At 33.4% G+C, this 18,713-nt stretch overlaps 1 protein-coding gene across 2 annotated transcripts in view; it reads right to left on the minus strand.

The window, feature by feature from the left end:
• Positions 1-2,097: 2,097 nt before the first annotated feature.
• LOC309858508 (intermembrane lipid transfer protein VPS13B-like) overlaps positions 2,098-18,713 on the minus strand; it is a 44,758-nt gene continuing 28,142 nt past the window's right edge. The window contains exons 4-7 of one of the 2 annotated variants that reach the window (XM_082751183.1): positions 18,527-18,641; positions 15,772-15,913; positions 11,868-12,276; positions 2,098-2,222 (exon numbers count right to left, since the gene is read on the minus strand). In XM_082751183.1, the coding sequence (XP_082607309.1) occupies positions 2,107-2,222; positions 11,868-12,276; positions 15,772-15,913; positions 18,527-18,641 (782 nt within the window). In that variant the 3' untranslated portion in view covers positions 2,098-2,106. Of the gene's footprint in view, positions 2,223-11,867; positions 12,277-15,771; positions 15,914-16,473; positions 16,541-18,526; positions 18,642-18,713 lie in introns of both variants that reach the window. The other variant, XM_082751184.1, reaches the window with a different exon arrangement.

Below are 18,713 nucleotides of genomic sequence, written 5' to 3' on the forward strand. Positions count from 1 at the left end.
ATATCAGGTAATCTGAACACCATCTGCTGAAAAGACGATTCTTTGCCATTTAATTATCTTGGCTTCTTTATCAAAAACCAATGGATAGTAAATGCGATGGTTTATTTATAGAATCTCAATTCTATTAATTGACATATATCTATCCTTATGCCTGTACTTCATTGTTTTGATTTCTATTTTTTTATCATAAGTTTTGAAATTACAATGTGTGAGCCTTCCAACTTTTGTTTTCCCTTTCTAATATAGTTTTGGCTATTCTGGGTCCCTTGAATTTCCATATGAATAATTTCCATATGAATTTTAGGATCAGTCTGTCAATTTCTGCAAAGAAGTTAGCTGAAATTATGATGTGGATGATGTTGAGTGCAAATTTTTTGAAGGAGTACTGTCATCTAACATTAGTAAGTCTTCGGATCTATGTACATGAGGTATAATTTCATGTGTTTAGATCTTCTTTAATTTCTTTCGACCATGTTTTATAGTTTGCAAAGTGTAAGTTTTGTACTTCTTTTGTATATTTATTCATAAGTATTTAATTTTTTGATGAGATTATAAAAGGAATTATCTTCTTAATTTGACTTTTAGAAAGTTCACTGTGTTACGGTGAGTTGATTTTTATATATTGATTTTGTATCCTGCAACCTTGCTGAACTTATTTACCCAATGGTTTTTCAGCGGATTCCTTAGGATTTTCTATATACAAGACCAATGTCATCTACTCAGAGGGCAGAGGAGGAAAGGAAGTATCTCAGGGGTTAACTTTATTGATGGTGATAGGATCTTTTAATAAAAAACACATTTCTTTCACCAAAAGTAAAGCAGGACCCTCTTTGAGGACAACTTACTTCTGAAGTGATAGACAAATGAGGTAGAAAAGACAAATATACCCGAAAAATTTTTCAGGTGTTAGAAAATTATTTTCACCCAGAAAGAATTCTACTGTGATCCTTTCTCTAGATCCTGAGAGAGGAAAATAGTACAAGTTGTGGTCTTCCATCATTACTTGACTAGAAACGACTATTCTTTTGGATCCTCAGTTTCCTAATGCATAAAATAAGGCAGTGGGATTAGAAATTCCCAAGACCTCCTTCAGTTCTCACCACCCAATATTCTACATAAGCTAGCAAAACAAAAACAAAAAGACAAAAACCTTAAGTAAGGGATGAATATTATAAGCTACCAACAAAATAATACAAGAAGGAGAACCTGCTACATAATTCAAAGGAAAAACCTATCAACTCAAATAAGAGAAAAATTTAAGAAAATAAAATCCCTAGGACCCCCCCAAAGTAAAAATTTCTGTCAACCTTGAGGTGGTTATGTGCATTACAAAAATCAGAATCCTTCCTAACAGGAACATTTATTGGAAGACAGTAGGAATTGACACTACCTCATCTGAGAAGCAGACCAGCAGGATTAATAAGACACTCATACATCTGTGTTTCTGTGACTTTTCTCACTTGGTATTATTTGCAACTGTACTTTTATGTCTGGCAGCAGTGCCAACTTCAGTACGAATGATGTATTATTTTTATCACGTTGATTACATATGTTCACCAGTTTAGCTGTCCATAGATGCTTGGTGTGGTTTGCAAATAGACCCAGTGACAAAATCCAGAGCATGGCATTTTCACAGAAAGTGTTTACTGTGAAATTTCTCCTTAGAAGTTTGCTTTTCTCTACAGCTTTGCTCCATATGACATCCACAGTCCTACATTTCAAATAATGGCTTATAGCCAAATTAAGAAAATGCTTCAATTTGATAAAACATGACTACAGTAGGATGTGGTAGTTCTGGAGAGAACTTCATTTTCTTATGTGATTAGAGATTTGGTCAAATTTAAAGTCTGCTAAACTTTTCCAAACTGCACTTCATGGTGACTCGGTGCTTACATTCTGTTATTCATCAACACTTCACAGAAATACTTGATTTGTCTGAATGAATTTAAAAACCCACAACTGAAGGAAATCAGAAAAACCTGGTTTTAAATATCAAAAGATTCCAAATGAAAAGTATTTCTGCAGGCCACACGAAGCAAGTTTTATTGATCAGTGTACTTCTTTGCAGGATGAAATTGTTGCAAGATTGAATGTAAGAAAATAAACTTACTGGTAAATATCTTTCCTGAGGACAGATCTGCCAAGCGGATTGTCAGCTTGGGGAGCCATAGCAACAGAGCCAATCTTCAAAACCATGGTGTCTTCTTTTGCTGCCTGATTAACTGTAACAAAAGAAATTGACTCATGAAGTATAAAGTGGGTCTGTGTCTAACTTCAAGCAAACAGAGAAATCTTTGAATAATGGGGTAGAGACACATTAAGATAAAAACCAGTAAATGAGGACAAGGAAAAAAATTACTAAAAATAAAAACATTTGATGCTTTTAAAAACTATTTCCTTCATACCCATTTTCTCTTGTACACGATTAAAATGGCAACTAAAAAAAACCCAACTCCAACCCAACATTAAAACATATGTTAAATACATATAAGTAGTGCTGAAGTAGTACGTTTATCAAATTTCATCATCTTAGATTACTACATCTTTCTCCCAGGTGACTGTTAGCCCTAGGATTTTTAACACTGCACTGCTGTGTACAAATATACTATGGTCTACAAATAAATTGAAGATCACTATAAAGTCAGGAATAGATTCGCAAAGCCATTTAAATTTAAATAATAATTAAATACAATATATACACATACATGCACACACACAGTAACAGCACTTCAAGCTCTAACATGTCAGAAGACCCAAAGGAAAAAAAAATGGGTGCAATGGTGAAGAGAAAAAAACCAAGGGATTGTTTACTATACAAGGATATTTCAACTTGCCATTATAGGCACTTTTTAATATTTTATAATTTTTGCTGTGAAATTGTTTGAGAAATAGTAATTTCACACCTGTGGAAAAGTTCTACTTCTAATGGAATCTATCACTAAGGCAAGTATTCTCAAAAACAATAAAAATTAAAATGATATCTATATATATATCGATATATATAAATATAGATAGATATAAGATATCTCTATCTAGATATATATAGAACCTGATCCTTTCTACTGAATAAAGCAATATTTTACCATGTTCTTATAAAGTTCAACAATTTTTCTATAAATCACTGGCTAATCCAACATCTTTTCTAAGGACTATCTGAGATGGACAGAGGTTCTTCATGGCCCCATTAATTTATATTAAATTCTACTCCTTCTTCTCCAACAAATGATCTCACTGTACTAGCTGTTTAAAAACCGTTTAAAATTGCTAACAATATACAACTTTCTGGGTTTTGAAGAAAACATGTATAAAATTCGTAATTTCTCTCAAGAAACTATCATCTGCCACAAATGGGACCGAAAAGGACTGGCTGCAAAATCTCAGGAATATCCTGAACAGAACATGCCTACAAAGGCATACAATCCAGATTTCGCAAACTGTGGTGCCCGAAGAATGCAAAAGCTAAGAGATTATTTCCAGCTGCTTCAGCAGTTCACTCAGTATGGTCTGACTTGGATTAGTCTAAAAAAGAAAGTCAGAATTAAGAAAATCAGAAAAAATTAGAAGGAAGATATTCAGTGAGGAAAAGAAGGAACCAGAAAAAGATGAAGAAGATGTAAAGGGAGTGGCAAAACAGCAGGGAGGTGGGGGTCAGAAGGACAGAAAAAGGGGAAGAGAGAGATGAGCTATCATAATAAATATTAGCATGCAGATGCCACAATAAAGATTGCACTTTTAAATGTCCACAGCAAAAAAGATCAAATACAAAACCACTTCTCATACAGCTATTTTCAAATGACTAGAGGTCTGGCTTGATTATAGGTCCTTAAACTATGAACAGTGTTTACATTTCACAGATCTTGCATTTTATGCCAAGCTTATCAAATAGTTCCATGTGGGTAAAACCTCTGATTAAGCAGCAGGCATCAATTAAATCAATAAATAGTAAGCCTAGAGAATAGACCATACCACAAAAGGTGCAATTAGTGTACTTGCTAACTGTTCTCCCAGGCTGCAGATACTACCCACCATATGAAGTCTGAAATGTAATAGAAACACTGTAGTAAATGAGGTACATATGGAAGAAAAATGACGTACTTGGTGTTACATACAAAGCCAGATCCAAGAACAGAATTCTGTTTCTGTTGGAGCCAAAAGTGTTCTCACTAGATTATACTGACTATAAAGTTATAATAATAAAAAAGCACTTAATGCAGATCATTCACAAAGTAAATAAAAATAATCTTTTTATAGAGAGTAGTTAGCTTATCAAAATCTACCTCTGAGATATAAGAAAAATAATAAAAATAAGTATTTATCAAAAATGTCTTTTATTCAGTTCTTTAGTTACTTTATAATTGGAAAAAAATAAGCTTCCCCTTTTTTGGTTTATTTCACCTGCATTCAATAGTTGGACCATATGAGGAAATGTTCCCTCTAGATGCATTTTCAACATGAAAATGAATGCCTTCCTTCTTTGCTTGAACTGTATTTTTAAAAATTTAGGCTCATGCGGAACTACTTACTCTGGAAGACTCATACTAGATCCAAAAAACAGTCCTCTATTCTGAAATAAATAGCTTAAACTGGAAGTCAAACACCTGTAGATTCAGGATCCTGATAATGATTGCACATAATACAAACAATATTCAAGTTGAAAACCAGACTTTCAATATCATTTGTTTATATAAAATATTAGAACGTTAAATATATTTTTATTATTAACTGATTTCACACATGAACTATTAAAAACTTTCACATTTAATGTAATGTGAAATATAAGTTCGAAAGATTTTATCTTTTCTTGGGGCAAGAGAGTGTGTATTGAAAATGAAAATGTTATGAACAACTGTGAAGTTATGAGCTTAAGTAACCAAGAGCTTAAATAAAGAGCCAAATTTTCCTGCAACTGTCAGATAACATAAGACTATTGCTTATAAATAAGTTTTCTTAAAGTCAACAAAAAAATAAAAGTATTTTGGAGATCTCAGCTTCCTTTTAAAATTCTCAATATAAACTCAGCACAGTAAAACATGTAAAGTCTCAAGAGTATTTGAACTTGCTACTGTGCAATGTTATAGTTTTATAAAGTCATAACTGTAGTGACAACTCTACACAAACCTAGCAACAAAAGGTTTTAGTAGTTATTGCCATATTTGCAGTTGAAGACAAAAAGAAGGTTCAAAAAAACCTTGTGACTATTATTTTACTAGTGGGAAATATAGTTGTGTCTATTTTGCCAATTAACTCTGGTCTACAGAACAAATTACTTGGAGATACTGCTTATAGTATAGTTTCTGCTGAGAAGTACAGATATAGCATTATTTAGTTATGCTATCACACTCAACAAAACATGATTTACACATATACTTTCATCCGATACAAATGTAACTCAAGCAAACTTTTTAACACCTTTCTGGAGTAAAATGCTTACTACCCTCTTGACTCTTACGAGATCTTGTCATGTGAGTAATTTATTTCTAGTCAAATTACTGTTCAATCATGTTTTCCTTAGTCACATTATATCTTCTAAAATGTACTGAATGAAAACATTGAATCTCCCAAATAAAATATACATTTAAAAATTTGTCTCTACTTTAAAGTGACTAAAATGACAAATTTTACATTATATGCATTTTACTCATTGAAAAATTTTTCATGGGTGATTTATCATTTGAATTAAGAGTAGCAATAATGAAAGGTAAAGTGTCAAAAAAAATCTAATAGAATGTGCCAAAATATCTGCACTTTTGGCATGCATTTTTATAACTGTTTTATAGACAGGAATGCATTCTGGAAATTCATTACTTCTCAGAGAGTATAGATAGAGATAGAAGTACGGCTGACCCTTGAACAACATGGGTTTGAACTGTGTGAGTCCACTTCTATGTAGATTTAAAAAAAAAATAAGTATACTGGAAACAATTTAGAGATACACAACAATTTGAAATGAAGACAAATTGTGGAGCCTAGAAATACTGAAACAACTAAGGAAAAGTTAGGTATTGTTGTAAGAATATTGCATGTAATACAAAATATGTGTTAAATGTTTATGTTATTGGTTAGGCTTTCCATCTAACCAATTAGTAGTTAAGGTTTTGGAGAGTCAAAAGTTATACATGGATTTTCAACTGCAGGAGTGGGAGGGTTAGTGCCCCTAATCTTTGCATTGTTCAAGGGTCAACTATAAAGATGTAAATAAAGATACATACATGTAAATACAAATATAGATATATAAACAGACACACACAGAGGCAGAGGGCAAAAAAAAAATGTATGCAATACAGTATAGGCCAGACAAAAGACTTAATACACAAAGAGCTCTTATTAAGTGATAAGGAAAAGATGAACAACTTAGAAAAACAGTGTGCTTTTCATTCATGAGCCTGACAAAACCCCAGAAAACTCTGTTAGGATGAGCGGAAGGAAACAACACTGGTACAGCTATTTAGAAGGGCAATTTAACATGACAGCTCCTAAACATTTTAAAGGTACATGCACTTTGATCTAGTAATCCTTTTGCTAGCAATTTATTTATATACATTCTCAACCAAGTCATGAAAAAACGCCCCTAAAAAGGTGTTTATTGCAAAAAGTTTATATAAGCAAAAGATAAAAATTAACCAAAAGTTCACAGAGAAACATGGTAGACTGTATTTTTCAAAATGGCCATAACAATATGCACCCCTTTCTGTACGCTCTTATTCAAGGCTACCTGCTTAGGAAGTACTTAGGCATCTGAATTTTGAAATTAGACCTTAAAAATCCCATCACAACCACCACCAAAAAAATAAAAAAGAGAGAGAGAGAGAGAGAGAGAGAGAGAAGCAACTTTAAAAAATAAGGTAGCAGAAGTCTGGAAATATTTTTGCAATTACAATCAGTTGGGGATTTTTCTAGTTACAGCAGCTGAATGGGAAATTTAAAACTTATAATTTAACACAGTAAACCAAAAAGAAAAAAACAAACAAGACAAAAATGCAAAAGAAATCAAGAAATAAAGCAGTTTTTCCTCCATTTTCTCAAAGAGCCAGGTTTTTAATTCTTTCTGACGTGTACACAAATTACTGAAGCAGAGAACCTGTCCCAATAAACCACTGCTGCATAGGACAGAAAAAGGAAGTTAGAGTTCACTACAGAACTTCTGACCTCTGTCTCATTGTGGAGGTGCTCGGGGGCGCTCAGTGTACACACGTTCCCATGCTTACTAAGAGTGAGCCCTCTTATTGGCTGAACTATGCCTGCACATTAGTGTTGTTCAGAAAATGCCACAAATTCTGTCCTCATCAAAAAGGTGTCCTAATATACTGGAGGTTCCTCAAACCTCCAGTATATTAGAACCTTTTCCTCAAAAAGGTTCCTCAAAAACAAAGAATTCTAATACAGAATTACTGTATGATCCAGCAATGCCATTCCTAGGTACATATCCAATAGAAGTGAAAACGGACTCCAAAAGACACCTGTATGCCAGTGTTCATGGCAGCATTACTCATAATAGCCAACTCAAAGCTGGAAACAACCCAAGTGCCTGAGAGATATAAGTTAACAAAATATGGAAAATCCCTAAAGTGCGATATTATCTAGCCATAAAGATAAAGTTGATACCATGCTACAATATGAATGGAGCTTAAAAACATCGTGCTAAGTGAAATAAGCCAAATATTTATGATTCCACTTACAAGATATATCCAGAACAGGCAAATTCACAGAGACAGAAAGTAAATTAGAGGTTATCAAGGGCTGGGAGAGTTATTGCTTAATGGAAACGGAGTTTATTTGTGATGATGAAAACATTTGGAAATAAATAGTGATTACTGTTGTAAAACACTGTCAATGTAATTTATTCCATTAATGTACCCCTGAATAATTACAAATGGAAAAAATTTTGTTATATATATTTTACCACAATTAAAAAAATGAAAAAGGAAAGACTTCTAATTCAATGATCAAGACAATTTATATTTTACAGGTTACATCTGTCTTAAGAAGAAACATTTAACATTATAAATAAGATCCACCTAGTGATGACCACCTAAGGGCTATGACACTGATATGGATGGTGAAAATTAGTTTGCCAGGTAAATTTCTCTCACATGTATTGTTACAAAAATTTTATTCAAAGGAGCCCTGGAATGAACATCTAAACTGAAATAAAAGAACAATTTACTGTGAAAATGTCCCCTGTATTAACAAGTACCAGTCAAAGACATCCCAAATCATTCATTATATCAAACAGATAACATTTCACAATGAATAAGCAAAAGCTGAATGCAGATCAAATGCACACACTGAGAAACAGCTATGTCTGATTCTGGAAGATGTACCAGTATAAACATTCTTGAATATCTATTTTAAGTCTTAGCCAGACTGGCATGTCTTGAAAAAGCAACACACTGATACTGCTTTATATTCTAGGCCTAATTTCAAAATTTAAATGGGAGATGAAGCATATACATTGTTTTTTTTCCCTTGTTATTTGTATTTGTGATCACTACTGATATTTCAGATGTGAAATTTAATGTGTAAAACCTTATATTAAAATAGCATTAGGGACACTAGAGGAAAAAGGATTCAACTTAGGATTAGTTTACATGCAATTACTATTTAGAGACCAGCTCAGTCCCATAATTTGAAGGTCATTTATAATTCCTGAACACTTCTATATCAGTACTAAAGCATCATGAAATCAGATAGATTGCTTTGCTTCCTAATTTGTCTGCACGACCTTTCCCAATTTTATCATACAGCTCTCTTTCTGTATTTCTCTCCACCTCATCCTAACTTTTCATCTCCTATAAAACTATTTTTCTTAGGGCTCAATGAAGTTTTGGCCTTACCAACTGTTTACATTCAAATGAGAATAATCAGAAAATTAGGGATACATAAAATATACACTACAAAGAATTTTCAGGAAATCACAAAAGCTTACTAACATACCTTATTTTAAGTGAAATTACAGAAACCCACTCTGGTTAGGAAAATAAATACTTTTATACTAACTAGAGAGATATATCAATAAAAAACAATATATTAATTGTTAAAAAAATTTAGAACTTTTTTATAATATAGATATGACTTCATTTTTAATTTTATCTAGATTCAAATTTTCTGCCATTTTATTTTAATGGAAAAAGTTATAGATACAGTAATACAGTGATATTTTTGAAATGTAATGGACTACTCCAAACTTTTACCAAAATAATCATGTTTCCTCTAATGACAAAGCCAAACTACTTCTGCTTCCAGTGTTTTCCCCCTACTCTCAGCTGAAAAGGCCAAAAGATGGTTTGAAAATCTCCATGACCTTTTATGTCTGTTCTCTTGTGTGGTTATGAAAAAGTGGCTCAGTTGATTAAGCATCTGCCTCTTGGTTTCAGCTCAGGTCATGATCTCAGGGTCCTGGGATGGAGTCCTGAGTCAGGCTCCAAGCACAGTGGGGAGACTGGCCTGAGATTCTCTCTCTCCTCCCTCTGTCCCTCCCTCTGCAGGTGCATTCTCTTTCTCTCAAATAAATAAATTTTGTTAAAAAATACAGGTTTTTTAAACCTACGTAACTTTAATATAAATTTAGATAGCAATGTTAGATAACAATCTAAACATTCATTAGATACTCAATAAAAGATAACAATAAGGAAAAATCATAAAGGTCAGTGTCTCTGCAGTGAATATAAGCTTTTCTGGTTTGCTGTTTCCTCTCAGATCACTTGAGATATCATATCTTCATATCTTCATCACTTCGCTCAGTGAAGACTAACTTTATTCTTTACCATTCATGTGTTTCTACAAACTATCTGAATAAATGAAAATAACTAGGCAGTTGCTCTCAGAATATAGCAATGCAGAGAGTACTAATTTATCTCAAAGTAATCAACTTTATGATAGTTCTTATAAAAAATCAGAAGGAAAAGAACAGGAACTAGTTTGTATTAAAAAATCTATTAAGTATAATATGCTGAATATATCTCTAGACATCTTTGTAATTAAGACCTATAAAGCTCTACAAATAATTTTTTATTTATAATGTTTTTTAAAAAGGACCATTATTTTTATCAAAACTTAGTTAGTTATAGAACTACCCTATGACCCAGCAATTGCACTACTGGATATTTACCCTAAAGATACAAACGTGGTGATCTGAAGGGGCACGTGTACCCGAATGTTTATAGCAGCAATGTCTACAATAGCCAAACTATGGAAAGAACCTATATGTCCATCAACAGATGAATGGATAAAGAAGATGTGGTATATATACACAATGGAATACTATGCAGCCATCAAAAGAAATGAAATCTTGCCATTTGCGACAACATGGATGGAACTGGAGGGTATCATGCTTAATAAGTCAAATATGCAAAATAAGTCAATTGAAGAAAGACAACTATCATATGATCTCCTTGATATGAGGAAGTGGAGATGAAACATGGGGGGTTAAGGGGGTAGGAGAATAATAAATGAAACAAGATGGGACTGGGAGGGAGACAAACCATAAGTGACTCTTAATCTCACAAAACAAACTGAGGGTTGCTGGGGGGAGGGGGTTTGGGAGAAGGGGGATGAGGTTATGGACATTGGGGAGGGTATGTGCTATGGTGACTGCTGTGAAGTGTGTAAACCTGGGGATTCACAGACCTGTACCCCTGGGGATAAAAATATATGTTTATTAAAAACTAAAAAATTTAAAAAAAACTTAATTAGTTATAATGTTAGGCAGAATAATCTTCCCTATGTGTTTGTGAGACACAATAAGAGACAGACTAGACTCCCAAGAAGAAAGAGAATGGAACTAGGTGCTTTTCTTTTTTATATACCATCACTGATCATTCAAGCTCTTCCTCCTCCACATCACAACTAAAAGGAAAAAAGCTTTACTAGTCTCATGTGGCAGAAGCTATTAGTTATCCCTCTCATACCATTCTCTCTTCTTTCTCAAATTCATAGGGCCTTAATTTATGAGCAAGGTGCTCTACTGCCGAGGGAAACACAGCAGTTTCTCAGGCTCTCTCACAGTAGGGTATAGCCATTTGACTAAGTTTTGGCCAATGAAGTACAAGCAGTAGTGAAATGTGGGACTTGCAAATATTCTACCTTGAAAGTGAGGGCACACCTCCTCCTGATTCAGCTCTCATTTACTGGGAGCTTACTAAACAAGTGGTACTATTAACATAGTCTCCATGTAGTCATCATTGGAAAGTAAGCTATCGGAAGACCTATCAAGTTAAATACCACTATTACCATTTTGTACATAGTAACTCAGATTAACCTGCTCAAGATTTTATACTTCATAATTAGCAAAGCTTGGATTTGAACTCAGGTCTCTGTAACTCCAAAGTTCATACTTTGTGAACTACTACACTCTAATTTCACTAAAAAGTCCTTAAAGTTCTTCACTGTTTCATAGCATGGGGGAAACTAAAAATTTAAAAGTTACTCTCATGGGTGGAGGCAGTAGGATTATAAATTCACTTCATTTTAAAACCTATAATAATCTGCACCTAGATGCCTCGAAGAAGCCACAGGAGCCTTGGAGAGTTGGCCATTTTTTTTTTTTAACTAATTTCTAGTTACCTTAGGTATACAGAACCTAACATTTGAGTTTAATAAAACGACAATAAGCATAAGCTTTGCTACCAAAAGCCCTGATGAAAAAAAAAATCCACTTCTTATTCTAGTAACTAATTGAGTCAGAAACATACCCATTATTCTGCAATAACTCCTAAAGATTTAGTTGAGAATGATTATAACATAATTACTTTTTCTAAAACACACTGAAGTGCAAAATACAACCCCCAATCATATTAAAAAATGGAAACTTAACCCCCTACATGGAGGTTTTGTAAAATAAGACCAAAAAAAAATCTGAAAGACAATACCTTCAATACTTGGCTGCATTTCTTCTATTTTTGGAACAAAAATTCTGATTACGCTTGTGTTGATATAAATCAAAGGTAAACTGCGTGAAGTCAATGTATGGCTCCTCATGGGCTGACCGGGAGATTTTCTTTTCTCTTTTTGGGTCCTTGGTAGTTTTGCTTGAAATATACTTGCAATGGCATTAAGCAAAGGAAAGCAAAGGACAATATCAAAAGCTTGTGCTGAAAGAAGAATTTCATGAAGAAAATGGGGGGAACCATCCGTTAAACCTTCAGATAACTTATGAAAACTTCTTCGCTCATTTCTTGATGTTAACTTGTGGCGGACATTTTTTGTTACAGCTTTTGTGTATGTCAAAGAGAGAAATCCATGCTGCTGATGAGAGCCATCTAGAAGTTTTGCTGTTGTCTGTTCCAGAAAAAGGAAATCATAATACACACTTCATTAAAAAGAAAAAAAAAAACTTTTTGAAAGCAGAAGATGATCTTAGTTGGTATTATAACCTATATTATGTCTACATCCATTGATGGGCACATTACTAATCAATTCCACAGATGGGCAAAACCATCTAAAAATTAGAATGACTCAACTGAAAATTAGGAATCCTGAGTTCTAGTTCTAGATCTGGAGAGGCAATTAAACTTTGTTGTGTCTGTGTCTATGATTTCTACATTTTCTGTAACTTTCAGAATTTGGAACAAGTCATCTCTGGATTTTACCTTTTTGTTCTTGATTATTCTTCACTGACAGTACCAATTTGGTGTTGTAACATGGGTCAGAGAGAGGATGTTTATGCAGATGAAACTGAAATAACCATGTTACATATTTCCACTTGTAATCAACAACCTGAATAAAAAAGATGATTGACTTCCCTTGACCTAACAGTTTTTCCTTAGATAATCTGGCTAATTTATATGATGACCAAGCCCATAAAAAGAACCTCACTGAAACCATGCTTTGATAAGTAAAACAACCACTTAATGCATGTTTACTGGAAATAGTAACATAACACAAAAAATAAAACATCTGTCTTTTAGAATCTGCTTATTTTCACTGGCTATCACACTGTTTATAAAACTTAAGTACCAGCTCTTTTACAACTCAAACTCATATTCCTTGGGTTAAATGCTATATTAATATGCATACAACATTTGAGAAAAAATTTTATCATCATAACATCAATATTTCTGACCAAACTTGTCCAATTAACTTACATTCAAATTACACACTCTAAACAAATTATAGTAAAAGAGCATATTTTTAAGAGTGAAGTAAAATGCATACTTTGTATTCGTATGAAAAGGACAGCTCTTGAAAGTTTTCCTGAACCATGAAATATACATAAAATCCCATTTTGTAAATTACTCAGCATAAAATTACAGTTAAGCTGTATACTCCACATGTCCAACCTCTCTTCCCTGGGCCTAAAAACAAAGTTTTTAGGTTATTAGGGTCCAATGTGTGATGTTAAGAGAGGAAGTAAACTGAGAAAGAAGAACAAACAGGAAAAGAGTGAGAGCGGCAAAGCAGGAATGCGTCCAGGCCTATGCTATGCTTTGGCTTCCATTTCCTTCCTCTCATGCAGCTGCCTGTCATCCAGTGACAAAGCAAGAGGGAAAACAGAATACAATGCAGCTGTTACTGTTAATTTTGCTTTTAGTCTGGACTTTACAATGAAGAATGGTGAGATTAAATTTACCTTCATATATGTTATTTTTTAACCTAATTTTCTGACTATTAAAAATAACTTGGGAGCGCCTGGGTGGCTCAGTGGGTTAAGCCACTGCCTTCGGCTCAGGTCATGATCTCAAGGTCCTGGGATCGAGTCCCACGTCGGGCTCTCTGCTCAGCGGGGAGCCTGCTTCCTCCTCTCTCTCTCTCTCTCTCTGCCTGCCTCTCTGCCTACTTGTGATCTCTCTGTCAAATAAATAAATAAAATCTTAAAAAAAAAAAAAATAACTTGGGATGGGGCACCTGACTGGCTCAGTGGGTTAAAGCCTCTGACTTTGGCTGGGGTCATGATCCCAGGGTCCTGGAATAGAGCCCTGCATCTGGCTCTCTGTTCAGCAGGGAGCCTGCTTCCTCCCCTCTCTCTGCCTGTTTCTCTGATCTCTGTCTGTCGAATAAATAAATAAAATATTTGGGGAAAAAAAAAAGAACTTGGGAAGTAGGCATTGAATGGATGTACAAAATAATCATATTTCATATAACTGTCCTGCCCTCAGAACATTTCTTTAATCGTTCCCAATCTCCTTGTTGCCGCTCTGACTTCTCTTTCCTTTTGCTTTCTACATTCAAAAGGAAATACGGCAAAACAGGAAAAAGTACCACCAGTCTTATCACCATCTTGCTGAACAGCAGGAAACACGGGATGGAGAAGGGTGGCTGGGGTATGGCCACACAGCAACATGGTCTTTGGGTCTCTAAACTGGACTCTAGGGGGCGCAGGCTATAGGAAGCTGCCATCAACCACTAATCTACATAACCTAGCTCAAATAATCCTCACAACAGCAACACATGAATCCTGGAAAATGCATAAAAGGTGTTTTGCTGTATGAATGCTTTGATTTAGAAAATATATTTTAAACATATTGAATGTAGGTACTCTTGAAAGGTAAACTCCCATGAGAGGAAGTTTGTTGAACTACTGCATTCTCAATTCCCTTAATGTAAGAGGAAAAAAAAAAAAAAAAAAAGAATCAATGAATACTAGCTGGAGTTGAGATAATGTAAATATTACCTTTTATACAGGAATAGTATCTTATACTCTTTAAGATGAAAGGTTAGAAAATAATTAAAGAAATATTAGTAAAATTTTTAAAACCTTAGAAAATTGATAAAGAAAAATTTTAAAGGGCACTAATTAGTGGGGTTTTTCATGAATGTACATTAAAGTTATTCAAAATGTGAAAAAAATTAAGAATGTTTCTCATAGACACTAATAACAATCAAAGAGATCAAAATAAATCTGAACAGAACTTTTGCTGATAGAAAAGCCACATTTACAGACATCTTTCTTCAGACCAAAAATCCCTAAAAACATAAAAAAATCAAATCACAAACTAGCATTTGCTATGCAAATACAATATTAAACATTAAATCTAGGAACACAATTAGTTAAAATATTTGGATAATTTTTATCATTTTTTAAAAAGATATAGGTCTTAAATTCCTTTACCAGAAAAAAAAAAAAGAGGAAATAGTTCTCATATGCTAAGAAAATATCTAATAATGTTTGCAGGAATTTAATAAATTCTTAAGAGAACTGCTATTACCACTGTGATAATCTGGTCTTAATATTTTAAAATTACATACATTTGTATGGACTTAAACAATGTCGCTTAAAAGAATTAGCTTACTAACATATCCAGATATATTGTACCACTAGAAAAAACAGGGTTTTAAACATCTAAAAGCCACTGGTGTGCAGTCTAGTATTCATCTTCTAGCCAGTCAATGATGAGCATACAGCCTTGTCCAGTTTCAAGAGGTCACCAAGTAAGGTACTTTGAATTAGTTGCAAGAAGGAAATGGCATAATTGAAAGGGGGAAAAAAGCAAGCTAAATAAGAATCAAAGTTTGGTCAACTCTTGATCATTCAAAACATGCACAATTTAAAAAACATTGTACTTAATGTCCTACACTCTGATTTTCTTATGCTTATGGTAAAATTGGGTTGTAATCACAAACCAGAGTGAAAAACAGGATATGCAAGTAACCCAGAAACAAATAAGTTCGTAGTGGAAAACCAGTGTATGATTTAAAAGTGCAGTAGAGTTCACTGACAAAGTGGATCATACAGAGGAAGATGAAAATCAAGAGTTGACTCTATGGATAGTTGAATTCCTCCTCTGGATTCCTGTTAGTGGGACTCTGTAGCATAATTTTAAAATGATGTCTTACAGAAGGAAAGAAGCCAGAGCAATTACTGAAAGGGTCCTGCTTGCTGATGGGTCGAACCAACAAGGTGCGTCTGTTCAGCTTGTCGGTACAGGAAAGGAAGACACCTCCACATTGCCCCAGAGACCAACACTCTTCCCCAAGGCTTGAGGTGATGGACAGGAGCAAAGAAGGTGAAAAGACAAAAAGCAATAAAAGCCATAAGCAAAAAAAATCTAGATACTTTAAATTTTGCTCAAGTTTGCATAGGTTCAGGTTTGAGCCACTGCTAGGTATGGCCTCTGTCTAGACCATCTTCTGCAAAAGCATTGTTAATGGAAGTAAATGAAAAATAATTGCTTTTAGTATAAAAGTACTACTCTTAGTTTATCATAAAGGACAATCCAACAAGAACTCATTTATGAATAGGAGGAACTTCTAAAAAGTCAACATAATAATACATTAATGATAAAGTATTTTAATAAAAGCAATCCTACCTTTGCTGTTTGAAAAATTTTCTTAATACCTATAACAGCAAAATGGTTGCAAAACACAAACAGCTTAAAGGAACAATTTTATTTTATAATGTACTTTTGGAAGAACAGGTCAAAAAGAATTTACTTTGAGCTCTAATTCTTATAACCATTAGTCCTATTGCATGAAAGAACAAAGATAAACAGTTTACAATATATTTTTTAAAAATCATAATTACTAAATGAGTCTCACCACGGGTTTTTCTTTGCACTGTAGAAATACTCCTTCAAAATGTCCTGACTGCCAACCTTCCCCTGGCCTGGAAAACATAAGTTCACCTTATCTGTTCTCTTCAATTTTTCTGAGTTAAAAAATTGAGCATACATAACTATTTCAAATAGTTATTATATAAACAGCACTACACTGAACTAAAACACGGATCTGACAATGCAATCAAGAACAACTTATATTAGCACCACATGCTCATCGTTTTGCATGGAAGCATTTGTCTTAATGGTAAAACTGTATACTTACTGATTGATTATTTATTTCTATCTCATCCATAAAACTATCAGGCCCATAAGGGCAGGACTGACATCAATTTTTCTCAAACACTGTACCCCAGTGCTTATTATTAGCACAGTGTGCATAATACACACCCCATAAATATTTTGACTAAGTGAATGAATAATTATCTAAAACTTAGATGAACTTAACAGTAAAGTCACTGATGATAATAGAAGATACATTATAATATTCACATCATCAGGAAATGATCTCAGCTATAACATAATAATCATGTATCATCTGCAGAAATCACATTCATATAAAGACATGCTATTCATGAGAACCTAAGGAACTGAACATTCCATTATCAAAGAGCAATTCATGATTCATGGCTAAAGAATAAAAACAATTATCATTTGCTTTGTAACATAATACTAATAAAACAGAGTTTAATATATAGCCAGCAAAATATTTTGAACTTCACAATTATGACACAACGTTTTAGCTGGACAGATGTGATGGTCACTGACATAAGCAATACAATATAAGTGATAAGCAATATGATAAAGAATCAAAATTCAAATGTTTTTAATGTAGAATTAGAAACATGTTCAATAAAAAACATTCTAGGGTGCCTGGGTGGCTCAGTGGGTTAAGCCGCTGCCTTCGGCTCAGGTCATGATCTCAGGGTCCTGGGATCGAGTCCCGCATTGGGCTCTCTGCTCGGCAGGGAGCCTGTTTCCTCCTCCTCTCTCTCTCTGCCTGCCTCTCTACCTACTTGTGATCTCTCTCCGTCAAATAAATAAATAAAATCTTAAAAAAAAAAAAAAACATTCTATTTTTAGGTTCTGTGATGTAACAGTAAAGGTATAGAAACATATATGCTTCTGCAGGGATTCAATAAATAACTGCTGAATGAATATTATAAATTCCAAGAAAAAATACACTTTAAGGCTGTTTCTACACCAATATGAAATTGAAAATATGATGCTGTGTAAAAATTTTTTAAAATGTGTGAATTTTATGATATGTAAATTATATTTCAATTTAAAAAATACAAATTCCAGAGTTGTATTCTAAAGCAAAAAACAAAACAAAACAAAAAAGCAAACAAAAAATACAAAAAGCATTTTTTTATCTTCATTTGGGAAAAATTAATGACAAAATTGCTATGCATCTTTGTGAAGATATCTAAAACTTTATTTTTTTACTACCATTATTTATTATTATAACAAATATGTATATATTAAATATATATAACTTAAGTATAAATTATAATTGTTTACATCATACTTTTGATAAAGATTTACTAGGGAAAGAAAAATTTGGTTCTAGGAATATTCACCACATGTATATTAATCATGTGTGAGACAAGAAAAGTCTCCGAAGTACAAAGGGCCATGAGATGTCACTACTCCATTTCAATCTGTGATTATTCTAGTATGGAGAGGGGATGGAGAGTACACAGCAAAAACCAAAGCTATCAATCATGTCTCCAGCAAATTTGCAAATATACAAAATAAAAAATTGTGTGAGACGACAGAAAAAGCAGCTTATTTCATTTAATATGGCAAAATGGGTCTTCATTAACAGATTTGCCATCTTATGAAACAAAACTTTGTTATATTCCACATATGAATGAATTCCAAGGAAAACTGATCAATTTATCTGTAAAGAACCCTCTTTGGAAATAAGTACAGTATTTTTTAAAAAGACCCAAATTAAAATATAAAAATTCTTATATAGACTGTGTCCAAATAAAGTATAGCTTTTCCCGCATTCATTACACATTATTTACCTGCTTCTATAGTGATCAATATTGAAACTCTCTATTTTACATTTCACTTTGGTATATACATCCTGAACATCTATGGAAGCACTGAGGTCTTCTAGTTCACTGACCATGCAAAGCTCTGCAACAAGAGGCAAACATTAAAATCAGCATAGGCCTCACAATCAATATTAAAACCTTCTATTTTAGATTA

Source organism: Mustela nivalis (assembly GCF_964662115.1).
Source record: "Mustela nivalis genome assembly, contig: HAP1_SCAFFOLD_2686, whole genome shotgun sequence".
Lineage (NCBI taxonomy): Eukaryota > Metazoa > Chordata > Mammalia > Carnivora > Mustelidae > Mustela > Mustela nivalis.